The 25,757-nt window shown below is 39.1% G+C and overlaps 1 protein-coding gene across 2 annotated transcripts in view; it reads right to left on the reverse strand.

The window, feature by feature from the left end:
* Window positions 1–23,082, reverse strand: part of tbc1d22b (TBC1 domain family, member 22B) — a 56,472-nt gene extending 33,390 nt beyond the window's left edge. The window contains exons 1-6 of one of the 2 annotated variants that reach the window (XM_022670616.2): window positions 22,795–23,082; window positions 14,645–14,701; window positions 12,419–12,795; window positions 11,053–11,220; window positions 5,784–5,854; window positions 3,495–3,623 (exon numbers count right to left, since the gene is read on the reverse strand). In XM_022670616.2, the coding sequence (XP_022526337.2) occupies window positions 3,495–3,623; window positions 5,784–5,854; window positions 11,053–11,220; window positions 12,419–12,795; window positions 14,645–14,701; window positions 22,795–22,850 (858 nt within the window). In that variant the 5' untranslated portion in view covers window positions 22,851–23,082. The remainder of the gene's footprint in view (window positions 1–3,494; window positions 3,624–5,783; window positions 5,855–11,052; window positions 11,221–12,418; window positions 12,796–14,644; window positions 14,702–22,794) is intronic. The other variant, XM_022670617.2, reaches the window with a different exon arrangement.
* Between the last annotated feature and the right edge of the window lie 2,675 nt (window positions 23,083–25,757).

Genomic DNA, 25,757 nt, shown 5'->3' on the forward strand with positions numbered 1-25,757 from the left:
GAAATAAGGTGCCCGGAGGACGCCGGCCGCCCAGACCTCGCCGTACGGCAGAGAGGAGAGCGAGGAACGAGGCGAATGGCTGTCGAGTCCCGGTCCTGCACCATTAACCCGACTTTTACAACCCATAAGCTTATCGATCTCAGCCCCCGCCATTAATAACACTCGCTATATAAGCTGCTTTTATTAACGGCTTTCTTTCCAGGCTCCCGCACACGGCCTGACTGGAGTCACCAGAAAAGTTACCCAGCTTATTTCCCCTGACCTTGTCCTTGTTTTTCGACCTAGCCTAAGAAAAAAAAAAAAACTTCTGATGTTGCCAAACATCTCAAAATTACACTGCGCCCAACATCACAGCACTTAGAACAGCATTAAATATTACAACCAGCTTAATAATTTAAACCCATTTTTAAGAGTAGGGAACAGTTTCCTTTGTGGCACCAAACCAACTAAAAACTGATGGAGACTTTTGTAGAATTTAAGACACTTTTTATTTAACCCTTATTTAGGTACTATTATATCCAATAGTAGCAATAGTAGCCGTGTCCCTTATTATGGTCTCTTTATTCTGGTATTGATGGGAAAATAATAGGTGATAATGGGCAGAAACTATTCAAATCAAGGATAAAAACAATAATTTGATATCTATATCTATCGCTAGATGTGTGCCATATCATATCAGACGCAATAATATCAACCAAATCTTTGAACCTTTATTGTTACTGCAAAAATATCCTAAAATATTTTGATATTATTTTAGGGCCATATGTGCCATTAGGCTATTTTTTGGCTGTTTTTAGCCAAAGGAAAATATCATATCGTACGCAATATAAAAGATATATATTTTTTTAATATATATAATTTTTATTTATTTTTTTTTGCTGTTTTTAGCGGAAAAAGGAAAAAATTCACACCGTTCTCATTCCCTACTAAATACCTACTAAAGATAAAGATTAATTATTAGTATTAGCATTATTAGAAATATTGGATCATTGACCGATTGTCTGTCTGTTTTTACCTGGTGAAAAGGTTTTGATTAGGAATGTGCCATATATTTCATTTTGTTGCAGTAGTGTATTCTTGTAGCTTCTTTTTTTTTATTCAATGTTTTGTCATATTTTAGTGTTTAATAATCTGAAAACTGTAAAGTATGATATAAAAAAGCAAATACAAAAGAAATCTGGAAATGTGAGTTTTCAAATATTTTTTCACAGCACTGTAGCTCCTGTTGGCTTTTGCAGAAAGAAAAGAATAAAATAATAAAATCTAGAATTATATTACTATTTTTTTACATCAAAACACAACTTAAAAATCCTTAATATCAGTATTACATGATATATTACATTAAAAAAAATATTTGGTGTAAATGCAAAATTGAATTTGCCATATTACTAAAACTACTTATATATACATAAAAAAAACCAATAAAAAACATGTTTCTGCTGCACCTTTTGACCTCAACTACAGTCTGAACTCATGAAGTGCTTTTAAACCACAGGTTTCATTAATATTTGATGGTCTCTTCTAAAAAGATCACAGGAACAGACCGTGAGTAACAGGGTCTGTGACTGGGCTTTAGTTCAGTCTCTCTGCAGAAACACCAGCAGCTACCATTAGCTTTAGCCATGATCGGCTAAGCTGTTTTTGGTAACACTTCCTATAAACCCTGTATTCATAATGTATTATAAATGCATTTATAATGCATTATATGACATGTATAATACCGTATAATGACTGTAATAAGTATGTATAATAACTCATACATACTTACAGTGGCATTCATAACACATTATAAACTACAAGTATAAAGGTTTTTAAAGAAAGTGCTTATAATGCCTTACAATGTGTTCATAAGAACATTCTACAATGTAGTGTTGTAATGCACTATAACACAGATTTGGTATATTGTGGTATAATGCATTATAATATGCAGCTATGGTTTCTCAAATTAAGCTTTTATATAAGTGCGTAACACATTATAAAGCCTTATATACAGTCATTACTGACTTTAAGAGAGGTAAATTTTCATAAGCTTTAATTTTATTATGCCTCACTGTAATGTCTTGTCAGTAATGACTGTATGTATATAAGGCTTTATAATGTGTTACGCACTTATATAAAAGCTTAATTTGAGAAACCATAGCTGCATATTATAATGCATTATACCAAGATATAGCAAATCTATGTTATAGTGCATTACTACATTGTACAACGTTCTTATTAACATTTTATTTATATTATAAGGCATTATAAGCACTTTCTTTAAAAACACTTATACTTGTAGTTTATGTAGTTTATAATGTGTTATGAATGCCGCTGTAAGTACTTATGAGTTATTATACAGGCTTATTACAGTCATTGTATGGTATTATGCATGTCATATAATGCATTATAAATGCCTTTATAATACATTATAAATACATAAGTTTTTCATAAAAAGTGTTACCCTGTTTTTTTCTCAAAACATCTTCTGAGCTGAGAGTGTGGAGGAGTGTGGAGGAGTGTGGAGGAGTGTGGGGGAGTGTGGAGGAGGAGTGTGGAGGAGTGTGGAGGAGTGTGGAGGAGTGTGGAGGAGTGTGGGGGAGTGTGGGGGAGTGTGGAGGAGTGTGGAGGAGTGTGGGGGAGTGTAGAGGAGTGTGGAGGAGTGTGGAGGAGTGTGGAGGAGTGTGGGGGAGTGTGGAGGAGTGTGGAGGAGTGTGGAGGAGTGGGGGGGAGGGTAGAGGAGTGTGGGGGAGTGTGGGGGAGTGTAGAGGAGTGTGGAGGAGTGTGGGGGAGTGTAGAGGAGTGTGGAGGAGTGTGGGGGAGTGTGGAGGAGTGTGGGGGAGTGTAGAGGAGTGTGGAGGAGTGTGGAGGAGTGTGGGGGAGTGTGGAGGAGTGTGGGGGAGTGTGGAGGAGTGTGGAGGAGTGTGGGGGAGTGTGGAGGAGTGTGGGGGAGTGTGGAGGAGTGTGGAGGAGTGTGGAGGAGTGTGGGGGAGTGTAGAGGAGTGTGGGGGAGTGTGGGGGAGTGTGGGGGAGTGTGGGGGAGTGTGGGGGAGTGTAGGGGAGTGTGGAGGAGTGTGGAGGAGGAGTGTGGGGGAGTGTGGGGGAGTGTGGGGGAGTGTAGGGGAGTGTGGAGGAGTGTGGAGGAGGAGTGTGGGGGAGTGTAGAGGAGTGTGGAGGAGTGTGGGGGAGTGTAGAGGAGTGTGGAGGAGTGTGGAGGAGTGTGGAGGAGTGTGGGGGAGTGTGGGGGAGTGTGGAGGAGTGCGGGGGAGTGTAGAGGAGTGCGGGGGAGTGCGGGGGAGTGTGGGGGAGTGTGGGGGAGTGTGGGGGAGTGTGGGGGAGTGTGGAGGAGTGTAGAGGAGTGTAGGGGAGTGTGGGGGAGTGTGGAGGAGTGTGGAGGAGTGTGGAGGAGTGTGGGGGAGTGTGGAGGAGTGTGGAGGAGTGTGGAGGAGTGTGGGGGAGTGTGGAGGAGTGTGGAGGAGTGTGGGGGAGTGTGGGGGAGTGTGGGGGAGTGTTACCTGTCTGTAGGTGTCTCTGTGGTGCTCATCTGTTCTGGAGTGGTAATACTGTTCAATGAAGCCAAAATACTCCTCTCGCTTCCTTTGGAGAACCAGCTCCCTGCGCTCCATATTAGCGGGGAGGTAACCCTGAGAGGAAGAAGAGAAAGGAGAGAAAAGGGGGAGAGAGAGAGAGAGAGAGAGTGAGAAAGAGAGTAAATAAGGCAGGTTGTTAAAAATACTAAGCTGTATATCCTCCATCACTAGTGAAGCCACAACACAAGGAGGGTGAAGACTAGCGCACGCCTCCTATGACACACGTGAAGTCAGACTCCGCCTCTTTTTGAACGAGGAGCCGAGGAGGAAAGCGCAGCGATTCGGTTCTGATACATCAGCTCACAGACGCAGCCTTGTGCTGATCCACATCACCCTATAGGAGGGATGAGGGGGAAGATAGAGAGCCATCTACTGTACTGTAACCACCCAGAGAGAGCAAGGGTAATTGTGCTCTCTCAGGGCTCCGGCAGCTGATGGCAAGCTGCATAACCGGGATTCGAACCAGCAATCTCCCGATCATAGTGGCAGGGCTTTAGACTGCTTGTTAGCTTACAAATAGGGGTGGGAATCTCTAGGCAACTTACGATTCAATTTGATTAAGATTACGATTCAGCGGTTACTCCAGCTTCAGTCCTGTTACTCCAGCTTCAGTCCTGTTACTCCAGCTTCAGTCCTGTTACTCCAGCTTCAGTCCTGTTACTTCAGCTTCAACGCTGTTACTCCAGCTTCAGTCCTGTTACTCCAGCTTCAGTCATGTACTCCAGCTTCAGTCATGTACTCCAGCTTCAGTCCTGTTACTTCAGCTTCAGTCCTGTTACTCCAGCTTCAGTCCTGTTACTCCAGCTTCAGTCCTGTTACTCCAGCTTCAGTCATGTTACTCCAGCTTCAGCCATGTTACTCCAGATTCAATCCTGTTACTCCAGCTTCAGTCCTGTTACTCCAGCTTCAGTCCTGTTACTTCAGCTTCAACGCTGTTACTCCAGCTTCAGTCCTGTTACTCCAGCTTCAGTCCTGTTACTCCAGCTTCAGTCCTGTTACTCCAGCTTCAGCCATGTTACTCCAGATTCAATGCTGTTACTCCAGCTTCAGTCCTGTTACTCCAGCTTCAATCCTGTTACTTCAGCAAAGACGACAATCAAAGCTGAGGCCAAGAGACAGTCGTCGTCACTCCAAATAAAGTTCCTGATTTGCTCACTTCCTCCACTTTCTTCACTTCCTCTTCCACTTTTTTTTTCGCAGGAACAAACGCACTGTTGCCAAGCGCTGGAGATAAATATTAGTATGAATAATGATTGTGATTCGGAATCACTTAGCCAACACTCCATCGCCTCTCCTCCTATGCCTGGAGTGCGTGTGATGAGCGCACGCACTCACGACTCATTTGCATCGCTCTGCGTTAGCCTCTTCCGGCGGCTATCGAGCGATTCACGCCGATAAAAAAAAAAAAGGCAAATTAAATGCAAATTATTGGTGTAAATAAGCGAAAACGACAGGACGTTTACACCCTGAGTGAAAAGGCGCGGGGTAAAGCGTGTACAGCCTCGCGGCCGCTTCCTTAAGCTTATAAATGTGGAATCAGGCTTTCGTGTATAATCCTCCTGCAAATGCTGCATGAAGCAGGCAGGGCTTAAGGAGGCGAGCTGCAGTGTTTAAGGATGGGTGGAAACTTTTACGGCGCTGCCTGCAGCTGTGTGTTATTAACAATATGAGCAAACTCCAGAAGCGCAAACGAGGCATGTAGAACCACTTTACAAAACACACACACACACACACACATACACACACCAAACATCGCCTATGATAACGACGATGATATCACCATACTGTAAGCTTAGATTTCCAGATTTCTACTAAGGCTAGGTGCAGCAGCATTAGCCACATTATGCTGCTTGATAGCTCTACACTGAGAAACCCTGAGTGTTCCAGTGAGCCAAGGCGCTACTAGCTAGCGGTTTGTCCCACGTAGCTTGTTTTAACACGATAACAGACTGCAGTCCGACATACTCACATCTGAAGGGCAAAAGAGCTATGCTTAGTTTGATTAGCAGATAATGCTAATGCTGCTCCAGCCTTGGTGCTGGAGAAACTTCACTGAAACTCTTGTGTAACGCTGTGAATTCATACATTAAGCGCACCAGATTAAAAGGTGAACTGATGATTTTTGGGAAAATTAAAGGATTTTTAGTGCACCTTATAGTTTAAAAAATATTTTTTTTGTTGAAAAGTGAAAGTGAAAGTTTACAGGATACTTACTGAAAGAAGCCTCCAAGTGATTGGCCGGACTTCTCGAGGGATTCCTGACCAGCTGTGCTTCCGCAATTCATCTGTCAGAGACACACACACACACACACACACATTATTAATCACCTGAGCATACGCATGGCAGAGCACAGGCAGAACACCCTGATTATTACCAGCATGCAGAAATCAATAGCTTATAATAATCCCCAGTAAATCAGCTCGCCTCATTCGATCACATGACAGAAATATTTGCACAGTGATCAAAATAAAACCGGCCACTCAGCCGCTCCAGGCGCATACGGCCCGGCGTATTTACGGCATCCTTCATCCTTTCATTTCATCGTCAATAAACAATTACTTTTAATTAGTAAAGGCAATCACACCTTGCATCGGCTCGCCAGTTTGATCTATGCTAACTCTGACGAGACGAGCGCGCGTCGATTCGGCCGCAATTACCGCGCCGACGACAATTAAACCACCTATCAAGATTCATCAGCGACGGCTGGAGCCGAGCTGAGGACTGAAACAGGAGTGAAAAGGTTGAATTCTGCTTTACAGATGATTTCCTTCGTCTGCGCGGGAGAACTGAAAACAGAGCACTGCAGACAGGAAGTGTGAAGCAGCAGGTGCTGAAGCAGCGAGGCGAATGCTAATGCTAATGCTGCTGGACCTAGCCTTAGTGCTGGAGCAACTTCACTGAAAACTCACTCTTACAATGCTGTAAGGAGTCACTACTACTACTAATTTTCCAGTGGTTACTAGATGGTGACTTTACTGTTGCTGCTGTTAATCTTAATGAATTGTATTTACTTATTGTTTCTCTTTTTTAATCATTTACATTTTAATAGTAAAGCTATAACATGACTTAATATTATTGCTATTACTAATTATTAATATTTAACAGTTTTTAATTTTAGTTTTTTTGATCGATTTTACCTTTTTTCTTTTAAATGTATCTTCCCACTCATTGTTTTTGTTTTCTTAGACCCTTTTTAATTCAGTATTTCTTTATGTATCTTATTATTTGGATGGATGGATGGATGGATGGATGGATGGATGGATGGATGGATGGATGGATGGATGGATGGATGGATGGATGGATGGATGGATGGATGGATGGATGGATGGATGGATGGATGGATGGATGGATGGATGGATGGATGGATGGATGGATGGATGGATGGATGGATGGATGGATGGATGGATGGATGGATGGATGGATGGATGGATGGATGGATGGATGGATGGATGGATGGATGGATGGATGGATGGATGGATGGATGGATGGATGGATGGATGGATGGATGGATGGATGGATGGATGGATGGATGGATGGATGGATGGATGGATGGATGGATGGATGGATGGATGGATGGATGGATGGATGGATGGATGGATGGATGGATGGATGGATGGATGGATGGATGGATGGATGGAGTGCCTTAGGGGGTTTAGAAAGCCTGTGCTTCAATTGAATTATTACTATATATATAAAAATATATAGTATAGTATATGAAAAACCTGCATTTCTGCCACATTCTGTGAGAAATCAGGCACGAGCCGTCTGCAATCAAAACCACAAACCTGCTTATAAAACCTGGCAGCCATTTACTGACTATAACAAGGACATGACACATGACATGACCAGACAGAAAATAAACAGGCTTAATTATATGTAACTGATTCCACACTCCTTATTATTATTTATTTTATTTTTTTTATTGTCATTCTGCTATTTCTATTATTATTATTATTTTGCTTTAATGTATGCCTGTCATGTGTTTTTATTTGTATTATGTTTATAAACTTACAAAAATCTGAATCAAATAATAATAAAAAAAAAAAAACACACAAATCTGTTCATTCCTGTGTTTAGTTCTCCCCCTGCTGGAGCTCAGGAGAACCTCCACATCCAACACAGAGCTTTCCTTTTAACACTATAAAAATCACTATAAAACCCTGAATCCATCTGCTGCTCTGGACGCTGAGCTTTTCTGTGCCTTATTTCAGGTGAGATGCTTTATTCTCATAAGACGACAGGTGGGTATTTTAATTAACTAATTAATAATGAATTAATTAATTGCGTTAATTAGTAGGCAGCCGCTGCGGGAACGGCGACTTTTTAAAACTCCATTGGACCCTCAGGGTTGGAGCAGCCGATTATGTACAGCTTCTTTCCTCCCTGCTGCTTTACTCCTGGTGCAGAAATTCAAGCAGTTCAGTTTGGTGGTTTGATGGTTTGTGATCATCCATCTTCCTCTTGATTATATTCCAGAGTTTTTTTAATTTGGTAAAATCAAAGAAACTTATCTTTTTTTTTTTTTTTTTTTACCAAAATTATATGATAAAATATATTCACACATACACATACACCCATACACACACACACACACACATATATACACAGATACACACAGATGTCAGCTGCTTTCCAGAGATGCCGGTTTGTTCCCCGTCAGTCTCACTGATCTGAAGCTGCTCTCTGAAAGTCACTTCTGAGACGTAATGAAAGCTCGGCTCTGTTTAAGTGAATCATTACAGTCTGTGCGTCTGGCTGAGTGAAGACGAGCGCTCTCGAGCTGCTCGGAGGAGCGTTTATACAGCCTGATCGCTGCAGAGCCTCACCGACAGACTCGCAGAACAGACGGCTCGCTCAGCATGACCTCAGGAAGTCTGAAATAACACACTCGTCTGCTTCAGCACTCCTACAGTCACACACACACACAAATGCACCCGTACCTGGCTCAGAAACACACACATACACACACACACATACACTCTCAAGAGACACGGAGGAGGAGGAAGAAGAAGAAGAGGAAGAAGAAAGGGACGTGATAGTGGGGAAAACTTCAAACTTGAAGGATCATGCAGGATCTCAGAGAGCTGCTCCAGCTCTCTCCTCTTTCTGCTGTTCCCACAGGAACCGGCTGAGAAACCACGAGCTTCTGAGCTGCAGTCCTGAGGGAGCTCCGCACTGCACAGTTTAGCTCCACTTTAACACGTTCCTCTAATTATCAGGAGCGTAATGAGTCCAAACCAGGCAAAGCGGAACATTCTGGCGAGCTCGGGCTCCCCGAGGAACAGAGTTGAGGAACCCTGCTTCAGAAACAGCAGGAGATCAGTTTCATTACACGTTAGAAAAAGAAAGAAATTATGTTTTTTTTTTTAGTATGAACTACAACTAATAAACCCAACGTTTGGTAGAGCACATTTGATTTACCGTATTTTTCGGACTATAAGGCGCACCGTATTATAAGACGCACTATCAAGGAACGCCTATTTTCTGCTATTTTTCCATACATAGGGCGCATCGCATTATAAGGCGCGTTAAGTGACACTAGAAAGGGTGCCTATATCAAAGTGAACAGGGGTGGCGCCATGTTTCCCTTCCCCCACCGGGGGTGGTCGCTTGCCGGTGGAGCGTCTCAGTATATATAAATCTAGCTCTTTCAAAGTCAAACGAGTGCTGGATATTAATCTACACAGATTCCTCTCCTGAAAACTGTTTATTTGGGTGAGTAACGTGCTTCAGTTTATTTACAGTAAGCTTAGATTTCCAGATGTCCACTAAGGCTTGCTGCACCAGCGTTAGCATAGCTATCCGCTAGCACGCTAGCTAGTCACCTAAACTAGTAAAGTTAACCCAAACTTAAACGACAGCGTTACACTGAGTAATCCTGCGTGTTCTGGTAAGACAGTGAGATATTAGCTAGCGATTCGTCCCCCGTAGCTTGTTTTAACACTGTAAACAAGCAGATTACAGGCTGATAAAACTCACCTCTGAGAGAGTTAGCGCTTAGCATCTAGCTAATGCTAGCCAGGCAAAGCAGCACAGACTTACAGGCCGATAACTCACCTCTGAACGGTGAACGCTTAGCGATTAGCATCTAACTCTAATAATACTGCTCCAGCAGTATTAAAAGTGCTAAATTTAGAAAATACTGATCTCTGAACAGTGAAAAAGCTAGCTAGCTAAGCGGTTAGCATCTAGCTAATGCTATTGCTGCTCTGCACGGAGTGTGTGTTTACTGCTCCTTACACCTGACGGGTAAAATTTAGATAATACTGATCTCAGTGAATAAGCTAGCTAGCTTAGCGGTTAGCATCTAGCTAATGCTATTGCTGCTCAGCCTCGGAGCTGCACGGCTCTGGACTCTGTATAGCACTGAAACTCTCTATAACGCTGCACGGAGTGTGTGTTTACTGCTCCTTACAACCTGACGAGTAAAATCCATACAAAAGGCGCACCGTATTATAAGACGCACTGTCAATTTTTGTGTAAATTAAAAGTTTTTAAGTGCGCCTTATAGTCCGAAAAATACGGTACTTTAACACTGATACTATAACCTGATTGTGCCATCTGAGCTACCAATTAGCAGACTTGTGTTATGATCATACAATCCACTAGAGGTCGCTGTGTTTTTATTTTTTAGTAGTTTGTCTTCATGCATCACAGGAAATGGGAATCACAATTGTCAATCTCTGTATTTGATGCCATGTATTGGTAACATACTGCAAATGAAATTGGGTGTAACTTCAAATAAAGCTGAATATTTTATTATAATTTATGAAATTTCTTAAATTTATAATTTATAATTTTTTTTTTTAAGATTCTGGCAGTTTTACAGTACATTACAGAATTTGTATTATTATTATTATTATTATTATTATTATTATTATTATTATTATTATTATTATTATAACTTACCTATATACTTATTTGGCATGACTGAACTTTTATACAGGGTTGTGGCTTATTCTACTGTCAACAATTTGCAGAATACAAAACATTAAAGCTTTAAACACAAACTTTTTTACTAAGATGCTTTTAGGAAAATCTGTATCTTTATTATTTTTGAGAATCAGGATTCATATCTGAATGAGACACATTAAATCGCAAGTATGATCACAGATACAAGTATAGAGTATAAAAACAGATATGAGTCCACTCACTCAATCAAAACACTTCAGGAGGTGATTTGAGTCAATAAAAATTCTACCCAGTACAAGAAAAACACAAGTAATAATATTAATAATAATAATTATTATTATTATTATTATTATTACTGTCCAATGAAGAACACTGACTCTAAGGCAAAGAGTGTATTTTGTCCTGTTTAACTAGATGTATTGCTGAAAATATTAAATAAAAGCCACTGTAGTAAGTATGGGAGACTATTTGAGCTTTTAAAAATTACACAGCTTCTGCCCGTCCTCCACAATACTGATTAATATAATAGAAAAATGTATCTTGTAATATTTTTTTAGTTTTCACACTCACCCAGGTCTGTGTTAGGACTGGCCAGCAGCTGCCTGAACTTATCCAGCCGCGTCTTCTCCCGCACGGTCATGGGCGGAGCTCCTGATGCATTCTGGTCCGAAATGCGGGCGACCAGGGGGATGATGGGTCGTACAGGAAGTGACTGCTGCTTCTGAAGAGTGTTGCGCACTGGAGGAGACAACACACGTGCAAATAAATACATTCTCATCTATTTAACATCATACAGTGTTTTTTCGATATTTGCAAGAAACAACAAAGTGTTAAACAAACCCGAATGTAAGTTTTATATTTTATACAGTTTCTCAGTCAGATTTATGAGGTACAGTCACCTGAAAATTCAGGCTTTCAGTTAACAGCTGTGCTGAACTCATCAAGAGTTAATTACTTGAATTTCTTTTCTCATGATAAAGTTAGTTTGAGAGCATCAGTTAAAGTAAAGTAGTGAAGAGGTAGAGTTACAGGTATACAGTGAATAGTGAATATTTCAGTAATGTTCGAATCCAGATTATGAGAAGCAACAACTACTCAACTAAATAAAGAAAAAAAAACATGATTAAGAAATTAAGGTCAGTCAATCTAAAACATTTCAAGTTAAAAGAAAAGTAGTAGCGCAGTTGAAAAGACCATTAAAAAACGTTATGATGGAACTGGCACTCATCAGGACTGCCCCAGGAAAGGAAGAGCAAGTTAACAGTACCCAGATAAAAGCCAACAAAACGCTTTAGAGTGTGTATTTTGGTTTGTTTAACACTTTTAAGTTACTACATGATTCCTTATGTGTTCCTTCATAGTCTGATAGATCACTTCACTATTCATTTATTATGAAGAAAAAAAAACAAAAAAACATTGAATTAGAAGGTGTATTCAAACTTTTGACTAGTACTATATATATATATATATATATATAGATATACAGCTCTGAAAAATAATTCATGTTGCTATTTATAGGTTTATGTTTGAGTAAAATGAACATTGTTGTTTTATTCTATAAACTACAGACAACATTTCTCCCAAATTCCAAATAAAAATGTTGTCATTTAGAGCATTTATTTACAGAAAATGAGAAATGGCTGAAATAACAAAAAATATGCAAAGCTTTCAGACCTTAAATAATGCAAAGAAAACAAGTTCATATTCATAAAGTTTTAAGGGTTCAGAAATCAGTATTTGGTGAATAACCCTGGTGGTTTTTAATCACAGTTTTTAATTCATGCATCTTTGCATCATGTTTTCTCCTCCACCAGTCTTACACACTGCTTTTGGATAACTTTATGCTGCTTTACTCCTGGTGCAAAAATTCAAGCAGTTCAGCTTCCAGAGCTGTTTATAAAATGTGTTAAATGTCTGAGTTAATTTCAGACCGTACCTGTACTGGTGTTCAGGTGAGCATCACTATTGGACTTTACCACTCTGCCATTGGTGGGTTCATCGTCAATCCTCAGCTGATCTTGGCAGGGCTCTGTGCTGATTGGTTCCTGCCAGTCGATTGGCTGAGGCTGGGACTGGGGCGGAGACTGGGGCTCAGTGTGAGGGGAGTGTTTGGACACTTTGAGGCGAGGCGTCTGGGGTTTGGAGTGTGATTGCGTGGGAAGAGAAGAGGGATGTGATGAAGGGAAGAAATCTTCGTCTTCCTCATCGTCGATGTCCCACGCATCGTTAGTGCTGCGAGCAAACTCGTGGAACGTGGACGGCTTCTTCGATTTGATGTTCACAGCGTTTGTCTTTGGAGTGTCTTTTAAAAACCTAGAGCATTTAAGAAGACAAAAAATGTGATTATTATTATTAATGTTAATCTGAAAATCTGAATAAAATAAGAACATAAAGTTTGACAAACAAACAGAAAAGCCCAAAAGCATCTCAGTGTTTCGATCATCTCAAAAGTAAATATCATTGAAAAGTTACCTTATTTCAGTAATTCAGTTCAATATATAGATGTATTAAAAACACAGAGTGATCTATTTTAAGCGTTTATTTATTTTATTGTTGATGATTATGACTTACAGCCAATGAAAACCCAAAAATCAGTGTCTCGGAAAATTCAAACATGTAATGGTACTTTTGGCAGTGTGGGCAGTGTGCCAGGTCCTGCTGGAAAATGAAATCCACACCTTTAAACTAAGATGCTTTTGGTTGTATCTAACCCTGTTTACACCCAGTAACTTTAAGCATCTTAAGTATCTGGATTATATCTGAATATATGACATTAAAACAGGTTACCATCTGCTTGTCAAAAAAATACACATATATCTTCTTATTTAATTTGAGTTGTCTTTCTTTTTATGATTTTTTTCATTACAAATGTAATATTGAAGACATTTAAGCTAATATTTTAGAATTAGAAATATTTTTTTATTTTTTATTATTATTTATTTTTATTTTTTTTAATTTCGGTTATATCATCCAGCCATACTTTTAAGTAGCGTGGTCACAATAATTACACTTTTGTACAATTAATAATATTTGATAATGACATTGAGACATCTATTGAGTTTTTTTGTATGTTTGTTCACTTACAAATGTTGTGCACATTAGGCATAATGCACATTTAAAACCCTTTAATTTTCCCAAAAATCGACAGAGCTCCTTATAATCCGGTGCTGCTTATGTATGAATTATATCATTCTGGTATTAAGAAGCAGTAAAGATACTCCACTGAAGTACAGAGTCATACAGGAGTTTCAGTGAAGTTTCTCCAGCAGCGAGGCTGGAGCAGCATTAGCATTAGCCGCTAACCGTGCTAAGCACCAGCTGTCGGGTGGCATTTACTAGAGCTAAGCGCTGCTAACCACGCTGTTTAAAATATTGGAAACAGGAAGCTTTATGTTCGCCCAAACAAACTACTGCGTAGTTTAACATCCAGCACTCGGTTGACTTTGAAAATTTTGTAGAATTACAGAATTAAAAGGGAAACATGGCGACACCCTTGTTCCTTACTATTGTCGCTTAAAAAGTATTTTCTAATTTAATTATAATATAATTTTTTTAATCCGATGCACCTTTTGCAGAAAAAAATCCTTCATTAACATTGTGCCATATAGTACGCTAATTGCTTTGCTATGATATTCTATTTTATTTATTTCAGTGGCATTTAATGGTCTTAAAATGACAAAAATATTGTTTTATCACAGTCATTTCTGGGACGATCTATTGGCCACAAACAAATTAAAAATATTATCATGACAGTCCTACTGTTTAGCATATCAAACAATGAGCTCTTTATTCATATTGCCCAGCCCTAAAGATCATGATTATGCCAATGTTTTTACCATATCGTCCAGATCTGAGCTAGAATCTTATCAGGTGTTAAACAACAGCGATTAGATTTGAACAACAGGGTGTAAACAGGGTCCAGATTTTGGATAAACCACTAAAACAACCAAAAAGGGAGACAAAATTAAAATGCTCTTGACGTGGTAGCAATTAAATTCAATAGGCAACACACTGGGACTCCCGAAACAGAGACATCCGAACTGAATGAATAAATAGACGAATAAAGTAAAATTAAAAGTAAAAAATAAATAAAAAAATCGTTAATAGATGATGACGCCACCATTCTCCATGCAGCAGACAGCCGGCAGATAGCAGGACTTACGAGCGGAGTACCCGCGGGTCCAGCGGAGGGTACTGCGCTCCATAGATCGGCTGCAAACTGGGAGAGAACAAACGTTGTTTTTTAGAGAAAGAGAGAGAAAGAGATAGAGCGAGAAAGACAGAAGGTCACATCTGAGATCATTCATTTTTTTTCCCTCTCTGACCTGTTCAACTAAGATAAGAAAAGAAAAGCAAGAGCAGAAGAACGAAGGAAGGAAGCAGAAAGAGCAAAGAAAAGAAAGAACAGGACGCTAATAAGCATTTTTCTTTCACACACAAAAAAAAAGCATAGATATTTCTAATGGGAATCTATACAGTATACGAATAGGAGCGCAGGGATATCGTTAATTAGGGCATTTGGCTCGGCTCGGGCCGCGCTCTAATGCACTTCTGGCACGGCGCTAACGACTCCACGACCCCGGCTATTTATCCCCAGCCATCAGCCATCCCTTAAAGAGGAGAGAACAGCCTGGACTCGGGCTGCAGGTTAGCGGAAGATAAATGCAGCATCACTGCCGCGCATTACAGCGCTAAATAAAACTAGCATAGAGCAATATTTCTGCAGATTCCGCACAAGACCACAAAGAACCCTGGCACCCAACACACGGCCGGCGCCCTCGCCAAAACGCTCTGTAAAAAGGCGCTCATCAATTTTAACCTGAACAAAAGGAGATTAATCTTTTAAATATGTAAACCGGCAGAAACCTGCCTACCTCCCTGGCTCCTAGGGGCGTGCCATATCATATCGTATTTTGTGGGAAAACAAAACACTGCACTGACTTTAGACTTGATAATAAATCACAGTGGATCAACACCAGCAGATGACAGACATGACTCTCCAAACAAACCATCACTGATTGGTGGAAACTTCACACTAGACCTCGAGCAGTTTGGACTGTGTGTCTCTCCACTCTTCCTCCAGACTCTGCTCCCTTGATTTACTTTAAATGAAATAATGTAAAATTTACGTGATAATATCGCCAATATTTTTGAATATCGTGAACGATATTATACCCTAAAAATATCGTGCCATATCACCCACCCCTAATTATCACATCAGGGTTCTACTTTTAGCAAAAAAAAAAATTCACACTGTTCATACAATTGTGATATTTTTATAGTGTCCGAATTTTTGGAGATATTACCGCTGCAATATTTTAATGCATCTCAAAAATATTTGAATAGCATTGAAAACGTTATACTTACTTTATTTCAGTAATTCAGTTTAAATTTTAAAACTCATATTTTATATAGATGTATTAGACACAGAGTGATATTTCTATTTTAAGCATTTATTTATTTTATTGTTGATGATTATGAAGCTTACAGCCAATGAAAACCCAAAAATCAGTGTCTCAGAAAATTTGAATATTATGCAAGACTTCTTTTTAGTACTTTTGGCAGTGTGGGCAGTGTGCCAAGTCCTGCTGGAAAATGAAATCTGCATCTTTATAAAAGTTGTCAGCAGCAGAGGGAAGCTGTAAGATATGAAGTGCTGTAAGATTTTGTGGGAAAATAAAACACAGTGGATCAACACCAGCAGATGACAGACATGACTCTCCAAACAAACCATCACTGATTGGTGGAAACTTCACACTAGACTTCGAGCAGTTTGGACTGTGTGTCTCTCCACTCTTCCTCCAGACGAAATAATGTAAAATTTACTGATGATCAGTTGTGATGGTTGTTACTTGTTTCCATGTCTGCTGATTTGAATCATATGACCAAGCTAATGCTAATATACATCATCTCAGGCTGAGATGCTGAGTTCTGCTCGATAACACTGAGTGTCATTTTCTCATTCGCTAATCTCCCCTGAGGACCAATCACGTGAGTCTGTGACCACTCGTGTTACAGCAGGCCCCACCCGCTGCTAGGGCTGGGGCGGTATTGATTTTTTATAACCGCGGTAAAAAACTAACGCATCACCGCGATATTGCGGTTAACCGCGAGACCCCAACCCCCCCCCCAACCCCCCCCCCCCCCCCCAAAAAAAAAAAAAAAACAGCAAATTTATTGGTAACAAATCTTTGTTCTTCAAACCATACAGCCTACATACAACTTCTACATAAACCATAAATACAGCATAACAAGTGAACATATGCTGCCTGTATAATTCGTCATTGTACAGCTAACCTGTCTTTTTCCGTGCAGACTTTTTGAAGGAGGAGCTTGTCCGCCTCCCCCTTCTCCATCCATAGATCTATTTTAGGGCTGGCCCGAATAGCGGTTTTGAGCTCAGGATATTCGGCAGTAATTGGTAGCGAATATTCTAATATTCGTTTAAAAAAAAAAGACGAATTAATCCACAGCAAAATTTTCCACTGACCCCCGGCCCCGAAAAAAATATATTTCTCACCCCTTTCCTCGGGCCGTTCGGGCTCAAGGCTCAAGAAGTCTGTGATAGGCGTCTGTTTTTTTTTTATTCACACTCTTCTTATTTCTCATTAAATATCTACTAGATACAGATTATATCTGTACAGTATCATTTATTTCACTTCCCTCCTGAATATTTGGAGTGCATTATGTATCCTTATGTTGTGTAGTTATGTAGTTTTCACCCCAGAATTTCTGCTGCTGCCCAGGCTTCGGCTGCATCGCAGGGCAGGAGCGCAGCTGCGTTACGGCTATTTCGTTTGAATTGTGCAGTGCAGAGTATTACAGATTTTGTATTTTTGCACTTGGGCTATTAGCTCAATATTAAATATTTCGTTTGTTTATAAATTATTTTATATTCTTAAACCATGTTAAATTATATTCGATTGGAGGAAATTAATTCAGACATCATTTCTTTTTTGTCCCGTTACCGTTCCGCAAAAAAAATCCTTCTTTTAATCCCGCATCAGCCCGCCACATACACAGTTTTGCCGCACCTGCCCCGCGGTCCTAAATAAATTTAATAAATTACATTTAGTGCTTAAAATTAAAAAAAATATTTATTAAAACCGCGCGCGGTCACGTTTCTTACCACATTACAAAAAAAAAATCGGTGTGTGTGTGCGCGTGTCGGTCCATTCTCCGCTCCTTTTTTGTGCTTAGGGTTTTTTTTGTTGCGTGCATGAGAATCACTGCGTGATTATTACAATTTTCTTAACTATTTATTAATGTGCTCCCACATCCTCTGGATTGATTAAACTCCTGTTCCCGCCAATAACAATTCAGTTCTGTCTGTGCCGCAAGATATCCTGACGGGACCCGCGTCATATAATATGTTGATTAAAATGTCGTGACGTTAAGAAATCGGCTCGCAAGAGACAACCGACCAAAAAAAAGACATTAGTTCCATTTTAAAATAATAGAAACCTGTCCTTTATGTTTGACAATTTTTGTTTCACTTTACGTGTCCTTACTCATCTGAAGTTTATTTATCTGAACTGAGTTTCATATGGTTATATTTGTAGCGGTTCTGAACTCAGTTCCGCGTGCTGTGAAAGAGACAAGGCGCAGCGCATTTTACCTCAGACTTGGTCAGATAACAACATTTCAGTAAAGATGGTGGTTATAGTTTTATATCATTGCTTTGCTGTTTGAACTACACTTCAACCAACCTTACTATTTTTACCAAGACTGAGGCGCAATGCCGCGCGTTCTCCGCGGTGCTCACGCAGAACAGCCAGCAGCCAGACAATGAATTAATATATTTTACTTTCTCAAAATGTGACCACGGAACACCTTACATGGCTCTATGGTTTACCTTGAGGTGGGTGAATTAGTTTGATGTGTTGGCGAGAGGTGCAGACACCACTTTCCGGCAAATCTTGCAGATGATTCTCTTCTGTTCTGAGTCTTTTTCTTCCTTTTTTCTCAACTTACTGAGCCTGCCCTGTAGCTTCCATTTCCGAGCCAATATTAGTGCTGCTAATCTTCACTCTCTTCAGCAGCCTCAATGGAGACGAAGTGAGCAGGACCTCAATGAGTACCACGCACCGCGTTTTGCTTAACCCATTCGCTGCCGCGCCAGTGCAGCGGCAGCACAGATAAATGACAAAAAAATGTATATTCGATATTATGAATTTTGAGATCGTTTGACACCAATATCTATCGCGATCAAAATATATTTGATATATTGCACAGCCCTATAGTGTAGGACTTACACTTGACATATTAATACTGAATTCACCACAGTTGTGCTTATATGGAGCATTTTACTACCGCTCAAAACGCAGTCAATCAGATTTGACAGCCATAAAAAAATGCGGTAATGACGGTAATGAGCTCATCACCGCGGTGACGTCCCATAACCGCGGTATTGCGGTAATAAAATTATCGTCACAGCCCTACCCGCTGCCCTCAGGCTGCAACGGATATTCCATAGCAAACACTCACTGTTTTCAAACACCCTCTGAATACACACCGACTCCACAGTGAGAAACAGTTCAGGTAATCCCCTGTCCTGTGTTTATTACTCAGCTGAATGATTTGGCCAATCATTTATAATAATAAAATTGTTGTTAATTTTGTTCAATACAATATAAACCTGATATCAATATAAACAACAAAAAGGCTGCAGAATAACCATCGCTTCTATAAAATTAATTCATATGTTTGGTAATCCGAACATCAGTCAGATACAGATATTTCCAAAAATATTTTTTAATTTGTAAACTGATTTAAAAGTTCTTGTTTTCTACATTTTCTACATTTTGGATGTAAAACTATTTTCCAAAAGTGCATCAGATTATAAGGCGCATTTTAAGCGACAATAGTAAGGAACAAGGGTGTGTCGTCATGTTGTTAATGTACACAGTAGACTTCTTTCCTGAAAACTGTTTACTGTTTACAGGAAGCTTAGATTTCCAGTATTTTCAAAAGCACAGTTAGCAGCAGTGCTAGCTGTGTTTAGCAGCAACACTTAGCGCTAGTAAATGCCACCAGACTTCGCTATACTAAGGAATCCTGATTGTACCGGTAACCCAGGGTGATGTTAGCTAGCTTTTAGTCCAAGGTAGCTTGTTTTAACACGCAGACTACAGTCCGATATCCTCACCTCTGAATGAAGAAAGAGCTAGTGCTGTAGTTAGCGGCTAGTGCTAATGCTGCTGCACAAAATTAAAAAAATAAAGTGAGCCTTATAGTGCAAAAATTACAGTAGATTACCTTTATTACAGCCTACAGAATTCAGACATCACTGAACTCAGGATGAGTGAGATTTGTCAACACTATTAACACTAATCCAAGTAATTACAAAACATTACAAAACACTAATCTCATAATCCAGCTATTCTACCTGCAACAGCGTCATCAACTCTGAACAACAGTGTGATGTAAGAAACCTGGTTCAGTTCATCACTTCTTTACCAAACTCTTCATAAGCTGACAAATCCCTCCACACAAACACCTGAGTTACACACACCATACCTTCATTCACACAGGGCGCGTTAACCAAAACATGTGCTGTAGGCTGTTAACACACTTTTTTTTGCTTTAAATATCATTTATCTGGCATTTGTCTCATTATGTCACATATGCCTGTTACAGAAATTTTATAATGATATATTGTTCCAGAAAATATTCCGATAAACAACATTACTGTCATTTTAAGGCCATTTACATTTACACTTACATTTCATTCCACTGATTAAATAAAAACAAGAGCATAGGAATGCAGTTGCACCTTTTTAAAGAGCAAGAATTTTTTTTTTACATATTAAAAATATATTCAGTCATTGAGATTTTAATATTTAAATTATGTTTAAATATTCTTAATAACTAAAACATCAATAATGTAACAATGCCCTTGTTGAACAAAGTTATCATCAACTCATAATACACTTATGAGCTCTCCTCACTAAGAAAAAAATAAAAATAAATAAATAAATAAATAATAAATAACAATACTGTATTTTTCGTACTATAAGGCTCCCTATCAATTAACGTCTTTTTTTTCTGGTCCGTTTTAATACATAAGGCGCACCAGAAAATAAAGCGCATTATGTGACACTAGGAAGGAACAGGGGTGGTGGTGGTGGTGGTAGTGGTGGGGATGTAGGTTAACTAAGTTAAGTAAACTAGCTAAACTAAGTAAACAAAAGTGTAATTCTTAAAAAAAAAAAAAACACATTAAACGAGCGCTGGATGTTAATCTACACAGATTTTTCTCCTAAAAACTGTTTATATAGGGTGAATAAAGCGCTAAGGCTGGAGCACTAGCATTAGCATTAGCCTAGTAAACGCCGGCCGGTAGCGCTACACTGAGGGACCCTGAGTGTTTTGGTAAACCAGGGCGGTATTAGCTAGCAGTTCTTACCACGTAACTTGTTTTAACACTCTAAACACAGACTACAGTCTGATTTACACTGAAATCATATCCATATATTATGTCTATATAAGTCAACACAGGCCTTGGTGCACCTGTAGTAAATAGTATGAAGCCATTTAAAGGCAGAATGACTAAAAAAAATTGAACATAGCTTTAAAAACTGCAGAAAATGTAGAATTATTAAATCTTCCATCACAGGAAGCATCTGACTGCTCAAGTGTCAGTAGATCAGTGTGGCAGTTAGAACTTCCCCTTTAAGAAAAGCTGAGTCAGACAATAGAAAAACCCACAGAGTTTAATCTTCCATCAGATCACACTTTCTGACTGCAAGTCACTGCGATCACCACCTCCAGCGGAACTACATCAACTCAATCGTTCCTCCGAGTGACGGGAACAACTAAAATCAGTTCTTACATTAATATAAAACATCCTGCAAACTTTTCACAAAGTCCCAACTCACTCTGACTGACTCTTATCAGAAACGGCAGTGTAACTCTGATAGTATGACACTCTGATATGAACACCTTGAATATATAGAAACAAGAAGATTTTCCAGACTAAATAGATTCTAAAGCCAGTATTTTTGATGTATGTGTCTGAGAAAGTTGGCTTTAATATTAAAACTACTAATAATAGGAGTGTACCATGTTGTATCATACACAGTAATATAATGTCAGCTTAAAAAAAAAACTGTATAAAACTCAAATAAAATATTTTATTTAGGGACATTATTTTAGTTAGAATAAACCCTATAATATATAAATGATCCCAAAATTCATTGGAAATGCATGAATTCCAGCTGTTGCTGAAAAACTGGTTAAATCTGGTTACTGTTGATCTTAGAATGCACGGAACCAACAACAAATTACATAAACATTGGTCAAAATGTTTTATTATTCGTTTGTGCTCAACGGTTGACTTATTGTGACTTAAATTTAAAATTGCGACTCCAGGAAATTCCCTACGCATGGGTTGTAAACAGTGGTTTTAAATAAGATTCTTGTGTAGTTTAGCCTAATAAGAAGTCATGGCCATACATTTTTATTATTTTTTTTTTCATGATTTCACCTTAAAGGTTTCCGTAAGTAAATCCGTACTTAACAGGATCACAATACAAAAAAAATATATACATATATCGATATGTTGCCCAGCTCGACCTGCAACTTCTCCACAGTAAAACGAACATTGTTGTTTTATTCTATAAACTACAAACAACATTTCTCACAAATTCCAACTAAAAACACTGTCATTCAGAGCATTTATTTGCAGAAAATGATAAATGGCTGAAATAACAAAAAAAAAGATGCAGAGCTTTTAGACTTTAAATAATAAGGCAAAGAAAACAACAAGTTCATATTCATAAAGTTTTAAGAGTTCAGAAATAATCAATATTTGGTGGAATAACCCTTGTGGTTTTTAATCACAGTTTTTTTTATGCATCTTGGCATCATGTTCTTCTCCTCCACCAGTCTTACACACTGCTTTTGGATAACTTTATGCTGCTTTACTCCTGGTGCAAAAATTAATTCAAGCAGTTCAGTTTGGTGGTTTGATAGCTTGTGATCATTCATCTTCCTCTTGATTATTATATTCCAGAGGTTTTCAATTTGGTAAAATCTAAAAAATGAATCTTTAAATATATATAGATTTACTGTAGATATACTCAGAGCTTCAGACTGAACTGAGGTCAGGTTAGATTAGGTTAGTTGTACGTTAGGTTAGTTAACCAGCAGACAGATAAGAGAGATAAGCACTGCTCTGAGTTCAGTAGCAGCTCAGTAACTCTAAGCAGAGCTGAAATACCCAGGTGCTACAGGTGCTAAACGACTTAAACAAGAAAAATAAACCCGTATAAACCCCCAAAGAACACCAGAAGAACCCGCTCCGCTCACCTGCCGGGACCCTTAGCGTTCCTCCTCCAGAACTGGAGTTTGTTTTCGGTGGCCATGGCCGGAGACCCGGGCTGAGCTCTGAACCCTCAGCCGGAGAAATACATCAGCCCCCGGCGGATAAACACCGCGGCCGGGCTCCCCCCGCTCCCCCGCGGCCTGTTACAGCCTCTCGCAGCGCTTTACCGCGGTTTACCGCGCTCCACAGCGCTTTAAATCTCTATATTTACCAGCAGAAAGTAAGAGAATGATACTTCGCGATGGACGCCGCCATCTTGGGACGGTGCTTCCCCAGCGTGATTGGATGAAGTGGCAAACAGGTGCAGAGAGACCAGCCAATGGAAGGAGCGGGATTAGAATAGGAGGCGGGGCATGTGTGGATCTGCTCTAGCACTAGAGCTGAACAGGTGTAAACAGCCAGGTAAGCAAGTTAGCACGTAAAACACTGTCTAAAGGAGAAGTTACTGTACTTAAGTAATAAAATACTGTATCTGTATCTACTGGAGTATTATTTTCATGCTTTACTTAAGTGCTACTGAGATACAGCTCTGGAAAAAATAAGAGACCACCATTTTATAATTATTAGTTTCTCTGATTTTGCTGTTTATAGGTTTATGTTTGAGTAAAATTAACCTTGTTGTTTTATTCTATAAAAAAATGACTAATGACATTTCTCCCAAATTACAAATATAAATACAATTAAAAAAAACTATGGAATGTAATCAAGAGAAGGATAGATGGTCAGAATTTTGAGAAATAATAATCTGGGTTATTCCACCAAATTATTGATTCTTTTCCTTAGATAAACCTTTAGTATCGTTGTTACTAAATGAGTATGAACTTGTTTTCATTATTTCACACATTATTGTGGTTCGCTATATTCGTTATATTTAAATATACAACTTTTTTACAAGGGTGGTGTAACTCAAGTTTTGATCATATTTAAATATATTTTAATTAGTACTATCTACAGCATTTGCACAACATGCACTGTATCCAACTGTTCACAGATATTCACACATATCCTTCTGAAAGTAAATCTGGAGATCAGCTGTTCTGTAGATGCAGTTTACATCACAATAATCAATAAAGAATCATGAAATCAAACGTTTAGCCAAATAAAAAGCAGTTCTACTGCCCCCCTGTGGCTGAGATCCTTTTTTTCTGTATCATTCAAACATTATGATCTAATTATATATACAGTGGCTTGCAAAAGTATTCATACCCCTTCCAATTCAATACCTTCCAATAATGCCAACGCTGCCATCTCCAACAACTCCAGCTCAACATTTTATTCATGTTTATATAATCAAGGCTAAGTGGAAACACGTTGAACGTTGAAACTGTCTCATTAATTGACTTTATTTTACCTAATAATAGCTTACTACAATGTGTGTAAAGGATATCTTAATAGTTGTAATTTCAATGCATCGCCTCTAAGTGTCGCCAAATGACAAAAACACATTAGAAACATACGTACAAAAAAACTTGCGTACAAATATGGCGTACGCTATGTTTTTGTGCATACGCACCTTTAGTGCATGAGGCCCCAGGTGTTTATATTTATACTGAGACTAAATTACAGACAGCTGGACTCAAATATAATAAAAAAATAATTCAGTGACTTCTGACGGTAGAATTCAGGGTAAAGGGGCCTGAATACTTTTTTGAATTTTATGGAATTTAAATCTTCAAAAAACCATGAATTAATTTTAGTCAATATCTCTGTAATAAATATCTGTGTTATGACACTATCTTTTAACTAAACTAAATATTATAAATATTTTTCCTTCTAATGAAAAATATGTATTTAAAATGTTATGCAGTCCAACACTAGGCTTAATCCCTGTCTAAGAAACCGAACCATCATTTTCAGAAGGAAAATCTTTGATCAGAAACAGATTTTTCTGTAGAACAGTGATTCAGGCACTAGATGGCAGCACAGGCTTTGGAGAAAACCTGTGTGAAAGATGTACTAGACTGTTGTTCCTGCAGGTCAGGCTCTTTCCTTTTTTTCCAGCTTGTGTTCTCTGTGCTGTAACTCAGTAAGAATCTCAGTAAGAATGGAGTAATTATCTGCTGACTTAAAGCAAGGCAGATTTATTAGGTATCCTTATGCTTATCATGTGATACGGAGCGTTTAGGTGTTTGCAAATTAAAATGTCTTTAAAATGTTCAGCAAAAGAACTAAGAAGAGTAACAAGCCCAAGTGAATGGAGAAACTGGCACTCATCAGGAATGCCCCAGGAAAGGAAGGCCAAGGGCCCTATTTTAGCGATCTATGGCGCACCAATCGATTGCGGATCACGCAGCTGGATTAAGGGTGTGTCATTGGTGTCTTTGGTATCGTGATGGTGCCAAAAATACGTCTTGCGCAGCTCAAAATGCGCAAAAGGCATAAACTAATTCTCTTAATTAATCATTATCAAAAATTAAACCAATCAGTGTGCCTGTTGTCATTCCCTTTAGTAGTAGTGAATAGTAGTGTTGAAATCTGCCCCCCCGCCATGAAAAGCACCCTCTCTTCTTGATGAAAGCGCTTTAACTTTACTTAAAAATACGCTCCGAGAAAGGGTGCTTTTCCTGGCGGGGGTGCTGAATTCGGTGCAGAACGGTGCAGATTCCACATCGGTAGAAAAACGCTCTAAGTTTAAGTATAAGTGCTGAAAAAAATCATGATAAAAATCAATATTAGCAAGAACTAGAGAAGAAAAAAACATTCCGTTCAGAGGGTGAAGAGCTGTTGGGGAAACATGTCCGGTGAACTGTAGTGGAACATCAGGAAGCAGGATTTCCTAGAAATAAAGCTAATGACTGTTAGAGAGAGAAAAGAGAGAGAGAGAGAGAGAGAGAGAGAGAGAGAGAGAGCGTTGACCCAGAGGGCTTTAGCTGTACGATTGTTATTCTAAAGCACTCTTCACAGGAACAGCTCTTACACAATGCATTTACTGTTATCCGCCACTCTC

The sequence above is a fragment of the Astyanax mexicanus genome, chromosome 12 (genome assembly GCF_023375975.1).
Source record: "Astyanax mexicanus isolate ESR-SI-001 chromosome 12, AstMex3_surface, whole genome shotgun sequence".
Classification (NCBI taxonomy): Eukaryota; Metazoa; Chordata; class Actinopteri; order Characiformes; family Acestrorhamphidae; genus Astyanax; species Astyanax mexicanus.